The 18,550-nt window shown below is 46.2% G+C and overlaps 1 protein-coding gene across 1 annotated transcript in view; it reads left to right on the forward strand.

Annotated features, from left to right (window-relative positions):
• Positions 1 to 691: 691 nt before the first annotated feature.
• The window catches only part of LOC141052901 (uncharacterized), a 42,928-nt gene continuing 25,069 nt past the window's right edge, over positions 692 to 18,550 (forward strand). The window contains exons 1-6 of the mRNA XM_073550219.1: positions 692 to 749; positions 12,360 to 12,499; positions 12,629 to 12,808; positions 12,892 to 13,015; positions 13,380 to 13,477; positions 13,676 to 13,766. Of these exons, the coding sequence (XP_073406320.1) occupies positions 12,428 to 12,499; positions 12,629 to 12,808; positions 12,892 to 13,015; positions 13,380 to 13,477; positions 13,676 to 13,766 (565 nt within the window). The 5' untranslated portion in view covers positions 692 to 749; positions 12,360 to 12,427. The remainder of the gene's footprint in view (positions 750 to 12,359; positions 12,500 to 12,628; positions 12,809 to 12,891; positions 13,016 to 13,379; positions 13,478 to 13,675; positions 13,767 to 18,550) is intronic.

Below are 18,550 nucleotides of genomic sequence, written 5' to 3' on the forward strand. Positions count from 1 at the left end.
CCTTTTATATAGGCTCCTCCCCAACCGTCCTGGAAGTCTCAGCGGTCCGTCCTCTAACTCTGCTCCCCGGAAACAGACCCCCTAGGAACCTAGATGACGGTCCCCTTGGTTCCGGCCTGGACACTTGTTGGGGGCCCCTCCTCCTACATACACGCGCGGCTCCGCTCCGTACACCTCATACACGCGCGGCTCCGCTCTTTACACCTCGTACACACACGGCTCCGCTCCGTACAGCTCGTACACACACGGCTCTGCTCCGTACACCTTGTACACATGTGACTCCGCTCCGTACACCTCGTACACACGCGGCTCTGCTCTGTACACCTCGTACACACGGCTTCACTCCGTACACCTCTTACACACAGCTCTGCTCCGTACACCTCGTACACACGCGGCTCTGCTCCGTACACCCCGTACACACACGGCTCCGCTCTGTACACCTCGTACACACACGGCTCCGCTCCGTACACCTCGTACACACGGCTCCGCTCCGTACACCTCGTACACACGCGGCTCTGCTCCGTACACCTCGTACACACACGGCTCTGCTACATCCACCCTGTAAACCCCTCCTGACCCCACACAGTAACTTCCCCTCATCCAGCACCATGACACCCAGCACAGCAGAGTCCTGCATACACTGAGGCCCCTGATCATGTGACCCCTGACTCCTCCCCTCCTGTGACCTCATCCCAGGTCCTGTGCGCACAGAGCAGCCATATATGTGGAGTGCGGCTCTGCAGGTGGAGGTAGGTGCTGGAGATTCCCCATTACTGGGCACAGGGGGCAGTAACCCCTTCAGCGCTGAGACTATGTTGGTGTTTTTTCTGTTGTCACTTTCTAAGAATCATAGCATTTTTGCTCCTTTTCCTCTGATAGACATATATGACTCAACTATGGAAAACAGGAAGTGAGGAAACACGTATTTATCCCATAGTCCTTTGCCCTTTTCTTAGTCCCACACCATATAATATTCCCCCAGCTCCGCCATCCCACCCACTCATGATAAGCACGCAGGGCTGCCACCAGGAATTTCGGGGCCTCATACTGGCAAAATTTTCGGGCCCCCTTGAGACTCCGCCTTGATAATTCAGAGACCTCAGTAGTTGATGCCTTTAATGGCTGCAAAGATTTTTACAAATTCAATATAGACTGATGAAGAGACCAGAGGAGTCTGGAAAGCGGCTATTCCCATCTTTAGGCTGAGTTCACACGTGGCGTTTTTTTCGCGTTTCCGCGGCGGTTTTAACCGCAAAAACGCGAAAAATAAGCATCCCATGCATTCCTATGGGATTCCGCAATGCTGTGCTAATGCTGCAGTTTTTACCGCGGCGGAATCGCTTCGCGGTAAAAACCGCAGCATGCTCATTAATTTGCGGAATCGCGGCGATCCCGCACCCATAGGAATGCATTGTTCCGCTTACTTCCCGCATGTGGCTGTGCACACCATGCGGAAAGTAAGCAGAACATTTGCGGATGGTACCCATGGTCCGGAGGAGAGGAGACTGTCCTCCGGGCTTTGGGTACCATATCCCTGTAAAAAATAGAATTTAAAATAAAAAATATTGTTATTCTCACCCTCCGACGTCCCGCGCAGTCTTCCTGCTTCTCTTCACGCTCTCGTTCCCAGTAATCCTTTGCGAAAATGCCCGCGATGGCGTCCGTTCTCGCGGGATCGCGAAGTCTCGCGGTCATTCGCGCGACGTCTTTGAGAATTACCGCGAGACGTCGCGATCCCGCGAGAACTGACGTCATCGCGGGCATTTTCGCAAAGGATTACTGGGAACGCCTGCGCGGAACGTCGGAAGGTGAGAATAACACCATTTTTTATTTTTTTTTTACATTCTATCTTTTACTATTGATGCCGCATAGGCGGCCTCAGTAGTAAAAAGTTGGTCACACTTGTCAAACACTATGTTTGACGAGTGTGACCAACCTGTCAATCAGTTCTCCAAGCGATGCTACAGATCGCTTGGAGAACGCTAGCATTTTGCAAGCTAATTTCGCTTGCAAAATGCTAGTTTTTCCGCGGGAAAATCGCGGGAATTTAAAATGCGATTTTCCCGCGGAATGAAATTCCGGAATTCTCGCGGTAATTTCCGCGAGAGTTCCGGTACGTGTGCACTTAGCCTTACAGTCGACCATTAAAGGCACCAACTACTGAGGACTCTCCGTTTTGATGATTTTTCTATCTACTGGATAACACGGTACAGATATATATTTTTCCTGTCAGATGAGATGGAGGAGGCTCTATATCTATCTCTTTCTGCCTCAGATACAATGAAGGATGTTGTCTTTCAGTTACCTCAGATATAGAAGATGTCCATAATCCATCTGTTTTTATCAGTATAGGGGAATGTTCTCTTTCTGTTTTGCTAAACTTGTGATTTTTTTTTTCCCACAACCCTCATTAGTGCGATCATACAACATACAAGCCTCTGATTGCTCCGGTGATGCCCTGTACTACTGTAGTGCGGGGTATTATCCCTGCCTGTCAGTGTGATACTAATGGCCCCATACACATGAGATAACTGTTGGCCGGACAATCATTCGGGTGAAGACTATGTCTCCCGACCCCCACACACAGGAACATTCATACATGGTGATAGAGTCAGTGACGGACTCTGGCCAGATATGTTTCTGGAGCCGTAGTAGAAGATGAAGATGTCGTCCTCATCATGAAGTAGTTATTCCTCCTGTCACGTGTAATGAATATCTCCTGCAGTATTGCTAATGCCGATTCCAGTGTCGGTAAATGAGACGAGAATTAGCGTTATGGAAGATGAGTCCATGAGGAACGTATTCAGCTGCCGACTCCGAGGAAGAAACTGTTTGTGTGTGGTCTAAAATATATAGGATTTATTAATACAGTAGATGGAATGAAAAAAAACATACTGTATATTAATAATAATAAGGATACTAAAATCAATAATCCCCACTACTTCTGTGCCACCACTGATTGGGTCAACTGACAGTTTCTGTATTTCCTGGTCAGTAATAATAATAATATTATCTATAGCGGCAACATATTCCGCATCACTTTACAATTTAGAAGGAACACATACAGAAAATATCAGACATTACAGAGAAACTGACAAGCTTACAATCTATAAGGAAAAGGGGGGGGGGCACAAAATGTAAATGGTAAAAAGTGCTTGTCATGTATGTGTAAGCAGGTTGCGGGATGCACTGACGGACAGGAAGGGTTAATAAATTTAGTAATTTAATTTGAGTGTATAAGCTCCTCACAGGGAGGTTAAAAGAGTTAATATAATAAACAAAGCAAGGGCACAAAATGCAGAATAGCAGCAAACTTATCGTGTCCTTTAGCTTCCTTCTCCGCCGACGATCTTGCAGGGGTTGTAGTGCGGGAAGATGTCCATAGATGGGATCCTTTAAACGATGGTCCATCTTCTGGCGGCAGCGGTCGGTCTCCAGTACCTTCCGCTAAGGCCCGTTTCACACTTCCATTTTTTGGCATCAGTCACAATCCGCCGTTTGGGGAAGAAAACGGATCTGACGGATTTGCCTGGCGGATCCACCTTTTTCCCCATGGACTTGTATTGGTGGCGGATTGTGACGGATAGCCTTCTGTTGGGTCCGTCATGCAATGGATCCGTCACAAAATTGGCATCCGTCAGGCAGAAAAAACGTCCCTAGGAATGTTTTTTGTCTGCATCGAAAAGACGGCTGGTGACGGATCCGTCGCCGCCCGTCGTCTGGTATAATGCACGCCTATGGGCTGCAGATCCGTCACAGGACGGAATCCGTTGACGAATTCCGTTTTTCCAAACTGAGCATGCCCGAAGAATTTCCCTTCCACAAATTTAACCCCAAAATCCGTTCTGGCACAGAAAAGTCTCTCTCTCTGTCTGAAACGGATGACAAAAACAGATGCAACTGATTAAAGGGATCCGTTTTTTTGGTGGATCCACTAGATGGATCAGTTGAAAAAATGGGTCAGTTTCGACGGATCCATCATTCTGTCAAAACGACGGATTTTGACTGATGCCAAAAAACGGAAGTGTGAAACAGGCCTAAGCCCCTAGTCCAATAGCTCGTGCGGCCAAAGCAAACAGGGCCGCAGCACTCCCAGAGTCAAACATGGACTGGCGTAAGGCAACTGGCGGGGAAGGCCGCAAGCGTCTGTCTGACACCCGGCTTCCTCCCTTCCGCACGTGCGCGGTACTCACGGTCACTGAGTGCATGGCACCTCTCCTTCAGTCACTGGGCGCACGGCACCTCTCTCTCCAACGGTCGCACTGAAGCAGACAAACGCAGCCCGTCACAGCGCCAGTGCTCAGGGGACGAAGCACATTGCTCACCCTGCTTCACGCTGCTGGTTCGTGCCAAACTGCCTGCCACCACTCTCGCTTTTCCTTTTATCTGGCCCCTCCTACCCAGGTCATGAGGTTGGTCTGGTCCCTCATTTCTTCCCCCAGACAACATGGGGAGCAGTCTCAACAGTTGCGGACCCTGCTCGGTACAGGTACCCGCAGCCCGGTCTTCCTCCTTACATATGGTCCAGCCATCAATATAATAAATAGGGTATTCAGATAATGAACTGGTCACCAGCCAACATCTACAAGTACAGATATAGAGTTCTATTAAGTGCAAGGAGGGCGTGTAAACAGATGATTCAAAGGACTAGATTTGGGGGAAAATTTTGGAATGGCAAAATGTGAATAGTTAGATAAGTGAGGAGAGGTGATAGACCAGTCTAAAGAAATGTATTTTTAGGACTCGCTTAAAACTGTGGGTATTTGGAAATAATCAAATTATCTGAGTAATTCATTCCAGAGAATTCGCGCAGCATGTGAGATATCGGGTGGTGCAGAACTATGGAGAGCTTTGTTGGTGAGAGAGATAAATTTATATTGTATTCTGTAGCAGATGGTTTAGCTGACATGAGTGAGCGAGTGATCAGATGTAGTGAGTGAAGGAAAGACCTGCTTCAAACATAACCCCAAGACAGTGGGCGTGTGGCTTGGGAGTTATGATTGAAACACACGTGTAAATGGTAACAATGAGTTTAGGAAGGTTAGCAGAGGAGGGAAACACAAGGAGTTCAGTTTTTGACAAATTCAGTTTTAGAAAAAGTAACGACATGACATGATGTTAGAGACAGCAGACATTTTGTTTCGTTGTAATGCAGGTGTGATGTCAGAAGATGATGTGTATAATTGGGTGGTTTTATCAGCATAGAGATGGTACTGAAAATCAAATCTGCTGATGGTTTGTCCAATAGGAGCAATGTATAGTGAGAAGAGGAAGGGACCTAGGACTGAACCTTGAGGAACCTCGACAGTAAGGGGAAGAGGAGATGTGTCAGCAAAGGATACAGTCAAGGAGTGGTCAGAAAGCTAGGCGGCGAATCAAGAAAGCAGCTTCCTTGAGATTGATAGAGTGTAGCTTAGTGAAGAGGAGCTGAGCTGGTGATCCACAGTGTCAGATGCTGCAGAGAGATCCAGAAAAATCAGCATGGAATAGAAACCAGTAGATTTAGGTGTTAGATCATTAGAGACTTTAGTATGGGCTACTTTTGTAGAGTGTAAGGAGCAGAAACTGGATTTCAAAGGGTCAAGATGATAGATATGAGGCATAATAGATCAGATGGGACCAAGTCTTCCAGAAGTTTAGAGAAGAAGGGAAGATTAGAGACATGTCTGTTGTTAGCAGCTTAATTCTCACCTATGGATGACATATTAAGTAATGGGTGTATGTTGGCATGTATGAAGAAGGAGGGAAAGTTACTAATTGAGTGAATTTAAATATTTTTAGTTAGGTGGGTGGTGACAGCCAGAAGAGGGATAGAAGGAGGTAAGAGGGAATAGGATAAGTGGTGCAGGTAGTAGGGCGAGAAGATGCAAATATACTGGCAACTTCTTCAGAGACTGGTTCAAAGACCGAAGGTGAGCTTGATGAAGTGCGGGAGGGAAGATGATACAAGTTTTTAGGGGATTGGGAGAAAATTTCAGCATTAACAAACTTGATCTCTACATCCAATCATTTGCTGAAACAGTGACCATCATAGCAAGTGATTGGGAGCATGGAGAAGTCTTAGGGCCCCGTTACATTTAGCGATGCGCCATCGATCCTGACAACAATATGACCCGGTCAGGATCGCTGGTGCATCGCTAAATGGTCGCTAGTGAGCTTCCAAACAGGCAGATCTCACTAGCGATGCAGCAGCGGTCGGCGGTCAATACTTACCTGTTAAACGCGGTGAGGGTGACCGTCTTCCGCCTGCGTCCATAGCTCGCTCGTCGGCGCCAGCAGGAAGCCAACGACGAGAAATGGACCAGGCCGATCTCGCGCAATCAGCGATAGCCAGCGGGGGAGCCAGTCGGAGATGAGTATTACATGTAGCAATATCGCTAGGGTCCATCGCTGCTGCGTCACAAAATCGGTGACGCTTTAGCGATATGGCTAGCGATATCGCTATGAGTAAAGGGCCCTTTAGTCAGCAGTTCAGCTTATGTTATATGTTATGGATTTTGTTCAGGATCAGATAAATCAAAAGTCAAAATCACTGAAGCCTGCTCTGTGTGTAGGTAAATTAATTAGCAAGTAGCTGACTTTTTCAGGAAGAGCAAACTTATGTGCCCACATTGCAGAAATGCTGCAGAATTGTCTGCAGCATTTCCGCAACTCCCCGCCGCGGGTAAAACACATGTGGAATTCGCATGCGTTTTCCCGCAAAACACAAGCGTTATGCAAGCGTTTTTAGCTTGCGGAATTCAAGCGCTTTTCCAAGCGATTTGAAGCATCGCTTGGAAAAGTGACTGACAGGTTGGTCACACTTGTCAAGCATAGTGCTTGACAAGTGTAACCAACTTTTTACTAATGATGCTGCCTATGCAGCATCAATAGTAAAAGATAGAATGTTAAAAATAATGCAAAAAAAATATGGATATACTCACCTCCTGTCTGCCCCCGATCTCCTCAGCAGCGCTCCCGGTCCTCAGCGGCGCTGCTGGTAAGTTCCATTCCCAGTAATTCATTGTGAGAATGACCTCTGATGACGTAGCTGTCACACGACCGCGACGTCACAAAGGTCATTTTGACACGAAACACGCCTGGGAACAAAGCCGCCGCATGCACCGCTGAGGATCGGGAGGACTCCGGGGGCCGACAGAGGGTAAGTATATCTCTAATTTTTATTTTAATTCTATTTTTAACAGGAATATAGTACCCAGGGCATAGAGAGTCTCCTCTCCTCCAGACCCTGGGTACCATCCGCACATGAAACGCTGACTTTACGCATGGTGGGCATGGCCACATGCGTAAAGTGAGCGCTTCAATGCAATCCTATGGTGGCGGAATCGCCGCGATTCCGCCAAATTAATAGACATGCTGCAGATTTTTCCACAATGCGATTCAGCAGCGGAAAAATCCACAGCATTGGCACAGCAACTGCGGAATCCCATAGGATTGCATGGGAAGCGTTTTAACTACCGTTTCCGCGGTGGCCTTGCCACTGCGTAAACGCTTAAAAAATGCAACTTAGGCACATAGCGTTTCTCTGTACTTCCTTATTAGTAAATAGCTGCTACATCAAAAGTGAAAATAATTGTTTCTGAGGCAGACTGGACGTCTCTAGCATCACATAGCACAATGGAAATGCAAAATAGTAGGATGCCGTATCAATAGTAATCTGATACCAACACCATCCATAGATACAGTGGGTGCGGAAAGTATTCAGACCCCTTTAAATTTTTCACTCTTTGTTTCATTGCAGCCATTTGGTAAATTCAAAAAAGTTCATTTTTTTCTCATTAATGTACACTCTGCACCCCATCTTGATTGAAAAAAAACTGAAATGTAGAAATTTTTGCAAATTTATTTAAAAAGAAAAACTGAAATATCACATGGTCATAAATATTCAGATCCTTTGTTCAGTATTGACTAGAAGCACCCTTTTGAACTAGTACAGCTCAATTAGGTTTAGATCAGGGCTCTGGTTGGGCCAGTCAAGAATGGTCACAGAGTTAATAATAATAATAATCTTTATTTTTATATAGCGCTAACATATTCCGCAGCGCTTTACAGTTTGCACACATTATCATCGTTGTCCTCGATGGGGCTCACAATCTAAATTCCCTATCAGTATGTCTTTGGAACAACAGAGTTGTTCCGATGCCACTCCTTTGTTATTTTGGCTGTGTGCTTAGGGTCATTGTCTTGTTTGAAGGTGAACCTTCGCCCAAGTCTGAGGTCCAGAGCACCCTGGAAGAGGTTTTCATCCAGGATTTCTCTGTACTTGGCCATATTCATGTTTCCTTCAATGGTAACCAGTCGTCCTGTCCCTGCAGCTGAAAAACACCCCCATAGCATGATGCGCCACCACCATGTTTTACCGTTGGGATTGTATTGGGCAGGTGATGAGCAGTGCCTGGTTTTCTTCACACATACCGCTTAGAATTATCACCCAAAAGTTCTATCTTCGTCTCTTCAGACCAGATAATCTTATTTCTCATAGTCTGGGTGTCCTTCATGTGTATTTTAGCAAACTCTATGCAGACTTTCATATGTCTTGCGCTGAGGGAGGAGAGGCTTCCACCGGGCCACTCTGCCATAAAGGCCCGAATGGTGGAGGGATGCAGTGATAGTTGACTTTGTGGAACTTTCTCCCATCTCCTTACTGTATCTCTGGAGCTCAGCCACAGTGATCTTGGGGTTTTTCTTTACCTCTCTCACCAAGGCTCTTCTCCCATGATTGCTCAGTTTGGCTTCGCGGCCAGGTCTAGGAAGACTTCTGGTGGTCCCAAACTTCTTCCACTTAAGGATTATGGAGGCCACTGTGCTCTTAGGAACCTTCAGTACTGCAGAAATTCTTTTGTAACCTTGGCCAGATCTGTGCATTGCCACAATTCTGTCTCTGAGCTCCTTCGCCAGTTCCTTTGACCTCATGATTCTCATTTGGTCTGACATGCGCTGTGAGGTCTTATATAGACAGGTGTGTGCCTTTACAAATCAAGTCCTATCAGTTTAATTAAACACAGCTGGACTCCAATGAAGGAGTAGAACCATCTCAAGGAGGATCACAAGGAAATGGACAGCATGTGACTTATATATGAGTGTCTGAGCAAAGGGTCTGAATACTTATGACCATGTGATATTTTGTTTTTTCTTTTTTAATAAATTAGCAAAAATGTCTATATTTCTGTTTTTTTAAGTCAAGATGGGGTGCAGAGTGTATTTTAATGAGAAAATAACTTTCTTGAATTTACCAAATGGCTGCAATGAAACAAAGAGTGAAAAATTTAAAGGGATCTGAATACTTTCCGTACTCACTGTATATCTTTGATCCAGAGAAATAATTCCTTCAGTGGGTTCAAGCAGAAGGATTTTCAGTTTTGGGGAAACCACAGAAATATATCAAGTCTTTGCACCATCTTTCTGTGCATACATTTAGCCTTCCTCCTCTCACCTTTTATAATATCTCCTCCAGAAAAACTCATTGTCAGATCCAGGAGAAACGAGAATTGTAGATTTGTCCTAATTTTTGCTGTGATTTCCTCTGCCAGAAAGTTCAATCCATAAGATGTTTTTGTAATTAACTCATTTACCTTTGTGCCTTTTTTTTTTGCCTTGTATGTAAATCTTTATATTACATGTTTTGGGCATTTTTTGAGCATTGACTTTTATTTTTGTATATCAAATCTAATGTTTAATAAGTTTGCTCCCTGCTGCTCTAAATGTACCCACAACCTCAAAGAGGAAAAGCATAACTTGTGTTTTTACCCAGTGAATGCCAAAGTGCAAGAAGAGTACCTATTAGGTGCTTCTAAAAGTTAGCTGTATGTGTGTATTAATGTGTCACCCAGGGCAGGTGTCTCGGTGGTCTATAAAAATGGCAAGTGGTGGCTGCGAGTAATGTGAAAGTGTGGTGTGTATGTTTGAGCTGGCTGTGAGGTGCGCTTATCTTATTGTCAGCCTATTGCGATAGTTGATTGGACAAGTGAGTGTGAGAAGTCATATACGCCAGGGGGTCGGAGGGGGAGCGGGGGTGTCAGGTCATACTTACCCCTCCTGGCGCTGTCTCTACAGCCCCCCTGCTTGTCCCACGGTCTCCCTTCCTTCAGCGGTCACATGGTACTGCTCATTAAACTCATGAATATGTGCATATTCATGAGTTTAATGACCGGTACCACGTGACCACTGAAGGCAGGAAGGAAAACAGTGGGAGAACGGAACTGCAGAGACCGTGTCAGGACGGGTTAAGTATAGATTATATTCACCTGTCCCCACTCCATCGCTGCTTGCTGCTGTCTGATGTGTCCTCTGTCAGTGACATTCAGACAGCAGAGGGCATGGTGACATGGCAAGTGCGCGCCATGCCCTCTGCTGCCTGAACGTCACTGACAAATCACGTGGCAGATAGTGGTGAGCAGCAGCAATGGACGCAGGACAGGTGAATGTCTCAGGTGCCAGGTCCTGAGCCAGCAGCGACACCTGCACCTGGCCCCTAGCGACAGAGAGGTGAGTATGTCATTTTTTTTATTTTTATTTGCAGCAGCAGTGGCGCATAATGGGGGCATAATATATGGAGCATCTTATGGAGGCAGCATATTGGGGCATGATATATGGAGCATCTTATGGGGGCATAATATATGGGGGCATGATATATGGAGCATCTTATGGGGGCAGCATATGGGGGCATAATCTGTGGAGCAGCATATGGGGGCATAATATATGGAGCAGCATATGGGGCATAATCTATGGAGCATCTTATGGGGGCAGCATATGGAGGCATAATGTATGGAGCAGCATATGGGGCATAATCTATGGAGCAGCATATGGGGCATAATAAATGGAGCAGCATATGGGGGCATAATCCATGGAGCAGCATATGGGGGCATAATCTATGGATCATCTTATGGGGCAGCATATGGGGGCATAATCTGTGGAGCATCTTATGGGGGCATAATCTATGGAACATTTTATGGGGCCATAACCTTTATAGAGCAGCATATGGGGCATATTATTCTAGGGAGCATCTTATGGGGGCATTATTAACCTTTGTGCATGATTATATGGGGTGTATTTTGTATGGAGCATCTTATGGGGCCCATCATGAACTGTATGAAGCATTATCTGGGGCTCCTGATTCAATATGGCTATTCAAAAACATTTATCCTACTGATGTCTTAATTAATTTTACTTTTATTGGTCTATTTTTTATTCTATTTTTATTTTTGAAATTTACCAGTAGCTGCTGCATTTTCCACCCTAGGCTTATACTCGAGTCAATACGTTTTCCCAGTTTTTTTATGGCAAAATTAGGGGGTCGGCTTATACTCGAGTATATACGGTACATTTGCTCTAAGTATATCCCATAAATAAAGTATACAATCCACATGGACTGTTTAATCAAAGCAAGCAACCATGATTTCTGAAACGCGTAAAGAAGTGTGGACCAAGTCTGCTCCTTTACTCTTCTGTTTGTCGTCACACCCTTTACGTGGCTTCAAGGCCCTATTTTCATGTCCAGAAACACCACACGCCATGGCTAAATGATTGTTGCATCACACCTGCGCACATCACCTGCCATAATTGTGTGAGATATTACCTGGAATTTAATGCACTAACTTAAAGCAAACCTGACAGCAAGATTATGCTAAATAAACAACAGGCATTGTCAGGTTGGCGCTGTTACACTGATTAAAATGATACTTAGGGTGAAGAAATCCATCTTGTGTAATCAGTGATAGAAGTTTTCAGTTAGGCTGGTTTCACATTAGTGCATTTTATGTGCAGCGCACGGTGCCGCTAAGCCCAGCCCCCTGCCCACTCCATGTCCGCCCCATCCTGTCATCGCCTCCTACTATCGCACACGGCTGCATGCGATCTGCGCACCCTATCTTTAGCATAGGGTGCGCAGTCCGTGCGCTGGCCATGCACTAGTAGGATTTTGTCGTGCGCCGAGCGTGCAAAAATGCAACATGGTGCACACCGGCGCACCCTCAAAAGTGGGGGGAAAACTTTTCAAGATGGGTGGTGACCATGGTGCCATTTTGAAGTCAGCTATTTTGGATCCAACTTAATAAATGGCCCACCCAGGTGTATCCATATAAATGGCCCACCCTGCACTTAGTGCAAAGGGATACGCTTTTCATAAGTGATTCCATTCCTCAAATTTAGCAAACAATTGATAGGTGTTTGGAATAACATTTACTGTGTGATGTGGACTTTCCTCTGCTTCTCATAAACTTTCTCCTGTTTTGGGAGTGCGGATGTTTGCCTATACAGTATTTATCCTCATTACCGGTATATGTTTCCCCTTATTATCTCCAGTAATTGGATTATTACATGAGATCTTTATGATGTAACATCACCATTTTCTTCCCATTCAGGTACCTACAAAATCAGACCCTCTCATTGGAGATTTTCTAAAAGAATTTTCATGATTGAATAATTACAGATGGATAGGGAAAAAATGGCAGAGAAGATATTACACCTCACCCTAGAGATCCTCTTCCAGCTTACTGGAGAGGTGAGAGATTCTGATGACGTCACATTACATCATTCTTATCTATGGGAATAACAGATGGACAGAACTGGAGAGGTGAGGACTCTGGAAATGTCTGTAGTGAGATTTATTAATGTGTCTCTCCATAACCAGGATTACACAGTAGTGAAGAAGACCTCTAAGGAGCGCTGTCAGGACCCTGTGTCTGAGGGATGGGGAAGAACCCAGACCCCAATAACAGGGCCTCCACCTCACCCTCAAGTACATGAGGACATCAATGACCAGAAGATCCTAGAACTCACCTACAAGATGATTGAGCTGCTGACTAGAGAGGTGACACTGCTGGGAATGCTGGGACATTATACAGTAACGCTATGAAGGGATTGAGGGGATGACGGTATCATTATTTGTGTCAGGTTCCTATAAGGTGTCAGGATGTCGCCGTCTATTTCTCCATGGAGGAGTGGGAGTATTTAGAAGGACACAGATATCTGTACGAGGACGTCATGATGGAGGTTCCCCAGCCCTTCACTTCGCCAGGTAATAGACAAGACTAAATACACATCGCCTATAATTATATGTACAGTGGGGAAAAAAAGTATTTAGTCAGCCACCAATTGTGAAAGTTCTCCCACTTTAAAAGATGAGCGTGGTCATTTGTTAATGACCAAATACTTATTTTCCACCATAATATGCAAAATAAATCTTGCCAAATCAGAGAAGGTGATTTTCTGGATTTGTTTTCTCATTTTGTCTCTCATAGTTGTGGTCTACCTATGATGTCAATTACAGGCCTCTCTTAACTTTTTAAGTGGGAGAACTTGCACAATTGGTGGCTGACTAAATACTTTTTTTCCCATTGTATGTAAAGAATGAATTCAGTCCTGGTGTGTGTTTCTTCCAGTTCTCTCCAGTAAGAGGACAACACCAGAGAGATGTCCCCGTCCTCTTCTTCCACAGGACTGTAAACAAGAAGATCCCAATGTTCCTCAGGATCATCAGGTAGATGGAGAGAAGGTGTCATGAGATCTCCCCTATGATGTGTAGACGGCTGTGAAGGTCTTGTGCTCAGTCTTGTTTTATCCACCAGTATTATATGTTTTATACTTGTGTAATGAGAACGGTGGAGATGGCAGGATTAGAGCTGATCATAGATGTGACTTCTCCATCTGTCTGTGACTTTTACAATATTTGTTTCAGGGTGAAGATCTGACCCATATTAATACTACAGAGACATATGTGAGGAGTGATGAGCGGTGTAAAGAGGAGATTTTTACAGATAACTACCCAGGTGAGTAGTAACTGCTAAATGCAGAGGAGTCACAGATTCTTCTCAGTCACTGGCTGACACTGCTTTATCAGCGGTTTTGTTCGGTCATATCACAATTAACCCCTTTACCCCCGAGGGTGGTTTGCATGCTATTGACCGAGTCAATTTTTACAATTCTGACCACTGTCCCTTATTGAGGTAATAACGGGACACTTCAATGAATCCCGGTGATTCTGACATTGTTTTCTCGTGACATATTGTACTTCATGATAGTGGTAAAATTTCTTTGACTTGCGCTTATTTGTGAAAAAAATGGAAATTTGGTGAAAATTTAGAAAACTTTGCAATTTTCCAACTTTGAATTTTCATGCCTTTAAATCACAGAGATATGTCACACAAAATACTTAAAATGTAACATTTCCCACATTCTATGTTACATCAACACAATTTTGGAACCAAAGTTTTTTCTGTTAGGCAGTTATAAGGGTTAAAAGTTGAACAGCGATTTCTCATTTTTACAACACCATTTTTTTAGGGATTACATTTGAAATCACTTTGAGGGGAGAGATGCGGCTCACCGTGCTGGGAACGGAGCCTCACTGACCGGTAGTAACCTCTATGACGTCACCCCCGGTCACTGATGCTGCGTTCCCAGCAGCTCATTCACCAGTGGTTCCCAGACTGGATAGTTGCATCTTGGCAACATCCAGGTTGAAAACTAATTATCCCCCAGACATGGATTACGGCATGGGACAGAACGACAGACAGGAATGGTTTATTGTTGTTTTTTTATTTTAGTTTTATTACAGGAGAATGAGGGCTTTGGTGGAATCGGCGTTTGGTGAGTATAACTGTGTTTGTTATTTTTAACTAAAAAAGTAAAACTGTGTTCTGTTTTATTTCTAATAAAAGACTATTCTGACTATGTCTTTACCATGTAACTATAGGATTGTAATGGATAGGTGTCTTATTGTTAGGCACAGCGGAACGCACTAAATAATAAATAATAATAAGTGCGTTCGCCGCCCGGGGTCCACCGTGCAGAAGGTGTTACACTGCTGCTAGGTAATGGCAGACACCCAATATGGCGGTATAACGCACACGAGTTAAACGTCACCCAGAGTGCGCTGGACGGTCTCTGTTTCTTCACAGAGGCGCCAAGGCGTTAAATACAAAGGCCGAGCCTGTTGACGTCATAGGACTCGGTGGCAACCGCGGACGCCAAGAAGTACTGCTGACTGCAGCTCGGCGATAGACACTGCCGCGATACGACAATGCCCGGTAGCAGGCACACTATCGGACGCCAGCACTGTGGAGGATGTGCACTGTGGCCTGTAGCTTGCCACTGACTGGCGCTGACTCTATCACTAGTTCCCTATCCATACATGTAATATCAGAGGGAGGGGAATCTTAATGAGTCATTCGCAAGTCCATGCATCCATCATCTTTCACACAGTAGCAACTAGAGTCTATACTAGCGCATGGCCGAGCGGCCATGCGAACCTTTTATAGCCGGGACCTTCCGGAAGCTTCCAGATTCCTGAGATGGACCAATCAGGTCTGGAGAAGGACCTGTGCATGTGACTCCCGACCTCCAATGGGAGATTGTCTCGTGAGCATGCTCAGTGGAGCAACGGAAGGACTTAGTCACTGGCGTGGCTTGCTCCTGAGCAGCCTGCGTTGCTATTGCTGACCCAAAGGTGGCAGCAACAGCCAGACCCACAGAGCAGGTCTGGGCAGAGCGTCGGGAACGATGGGGCTGCTGAGCAAGCTCCTCTACGGTCCATGGAGAATGGGAGACCGCAGAATGTGAGGCTCTGGATTCCTGTTGTGCTGCTGCAGGAACCCGACGCCTAACATTACCCCCCTCCTAGGGCCCCCTCCCCCCTGAGCCTTCCTCCAAATAAAGTTTTTTGCCACGTACCACCCTGCGTACCACAATGGCATTGACCTCAGACTCGTCTGAAGACAAGTCTGATGTTCCGGCAGATGACTCGGAAAACTGGGACATGTGAACAGGTTTGAGAAGGGACTCGTGGAAGGCGTCAGCGATGGCCAAGTGTGGTGGAAGAGCCAGACGATAGACCACCGAGCTGATCTGCTCGAGGATTTTGAAGGGGCCAATGGATCGCGGAGCGAACTTGGTGGACTCGACCTGCAGCCTGATATTTCGGGCAGAGAGCCACACTAAGTCACCAGGAGCAAAAGTTAAGAGGCGCATGCCTGAATGTATTCTTTAGTGTCCCGAGCCCTGTGCGGCCACCAATAAGACCTTGCCAGGAGTTCTGTGGTCCGCTTGTAGCCAAAGTGACCACCCACCCTGGACGCGTGTGCCTATGCGAGAACCTTGGGCCGCAGATGAGGCGGCACAAAGGTCTTGCCCAGTGGCACTGACTCGAGGGCGACCAGAGCCACGGTCCTCAGATTCCCAGTGGGGCGCAGAAAGATCCGCAGGCACCTCCGCAGAGGCTACTTGGACGCTGCCCCCCATGCACCTTCCCTCACAGCCCTTGCTCCATCCCAGTATTCTCCCTGAGGACCACTCTATATGAGGGGAATGGCAATGGAGCCAGGGAACCCCGAGGAGCACCTGGTCGATGCCCTCTGGCATAATGAGCAGGGACAGCGTCTCATGGTGAGATGGTTGAATTGAGAGCCTAAGGGGTGCTGTCTGGTGGGTAATCTGGGATGATAAGGTCGAACCATTGACCACCCTGATGGGCACGGGGTGAGGAAGTGGCACCAATGGAATAGCGTGCTGTTGGGCGAAGGCCGAGGACATAAAGTTCCCTTCTGCCCCGGAGTCCACCGTGACATCTACCTCCCAGGAGGAAGCAACGCTATCTAACGTTCCTCGGAAAGCCGGTTTGGGGGAGAAGGTCTCCATAGCAAATAGACCCCCACCAATAACCACTGGACGTGATCATTTTTTCGAACACTGCGGACACCTGTTAGCCAGGTGACCAGACTGTTGACACTGGTAACAGCGTGTGGAACTTTGTGCCGGATGCGGCTTGGGACCGGTGCGGGACACCTCCATGAGCTCAGGAGGTAAACTCTCCAGCTCGGGTGGTTCAAGAGGTTCAAAGAGGTTGGGAGCCAAGCTAACCTTCCATCTGGATTGAGAACGCTCCAGCCCGTGCTCTGAAAAACAGAGATCAATGCGGGTGGAAATGGCAATCAGCTCTTCCAGACTTACGGGAACCTCCCTGGTGGATAGAGCATCCTTAACATGCTCCGTCAAACCTCTCCAGAACACAGGGACGAGGGTTTTATCAGGCCACTCCAGCTCGGAAGCCAGTGTCCGGAAACGGACGGCGTGCTGACTGACAGGGATCCCTGTGTTAATGCAAGTAACTGGAGACAGGTGTCGTGAGTGACCCGGGGTCCCAAAAAGACCTGCTTTAGTGACTTTAGAAACTGAGCAGCGCTCAGAACCACGGGGTCACCACGCTCCCACAGTGGCGTGGCCCATTCCAACACCCTGCCCGACAGGAGGGAGACGATAAACCCCACCTTAGCCCTCTCTGTAGGGAAACGCGCGGCCAGTAACTCAAACTGAATAGAGCACTGGCTCACGAAACCCCTACAGGTGGCGCTGTCTGTTGTGAGTTCATTTTCCGGTCCACCAGTTGTGAGTTCTCCTTCCAGGCTACCTCTGGTGGTAACTGGAGGTAGTGAGGCTGATTTAATCAGTAGAAATGTGCCACATGTTAATGAGGATGACTACTGGGCCTCAGGAATCTCAGACTGGATTTAAGACAGCCGACGCCCTAGTCTGGTGCTGGTGATTCCTTCTGGCTTGTCAGGTCTTTGTTTTCAGCTCTGTTCCAGTCATCGAAAGCTAAGTTTTTCTGCTAATGTTCACACATGATTTTGTTGGTCTATTCAGTTTTTTGAGTGGTCAGCCAGCCCTGGCTGGGGCTGCGCTAAATTTCCACTCTTATTTATCTGTATTTGCCAATTTGCTTTTTGTCCCTTATTAGATTGGCCTCTTTTTGCTCTGTCTCAGAATATTTCAGAGTGCTGATATAGTGGGAGAAGTCTAGTGACTTCATGGTTAATTTTGCTATCAGAAGAGTTGAACTTTATTTTTGTAGGGTTTTTTGCAGATTGCAGACAGTGTCTTTTCTTTCCTATCCTTTCTAGTTAGTTTGGGCCCCATCGTTTGCTCAGCCTATTTTCCTGCCTGTGTTTGTGCTTTCATCTTGTTTCACCGTCAATACATGTGTGGGGGCTGTCTTTCCTTTGGGGTCTGCTCTGGGGCAGTTAGTTTTCCCCTTTTCTTGCTTCAGGCTTATTTAGTCCTCCGGTTGTGACGAAGCGTCTAGGACATCGTAGGTACGCTCCACGGCTGCTGCTAGTTGTGTGGTTAGGATCAGGGATCTGCAGTCTGCATAGTTACCAACCTCTCTGGTTTTCTGTGACTTAGCTTGTTTTGTTTTTTTCTCCTCGGTGACCCATTCACAACAGAATCACCAGCCATATCGCAGATTCTAGGGTACTCAAAAGCAGGAAGAAGTTGTTAAAAAAGAAAAAAAAAAGTGTTAGAATTTTTTTATTATTATTTATTTTTACCTCTTTTTTTTTTCTGGGGCCGTAGGAGGATTTTTTTTTTTCCTCATGGAGATTAAGCAATTGTCTGATCGTGTGGAGCAACTTGCTGCTGAAGTGCAGGGAATTTCCACCTACCTCATTCACTCACATGCTGCTGAACATAAGATCCATACTCCTGATGTGTTTTCTGGGGATCGGTCTAAATTTCTGAATTTTAAGAATAATTGTAAATTATTTCTTGCCTTGAA

Source organism: Dendrobates tinctorius, unplaced genomic scaffold (assembly GCF_039654945.1).
Source record: "Dendrobates tinctorius isolate UK_male_01 unplaced genomic scaffold, ASM3965494v1 ptg000164l, whole genome shotgun sequence".
In the NCBI taxonomy this organism is placed as follows: Eukaryota; Metazoa; Chordata; class Amphibia; order Anura; family Dendrobatidae; genus Dendrobates; species Dendrobates tinctorius.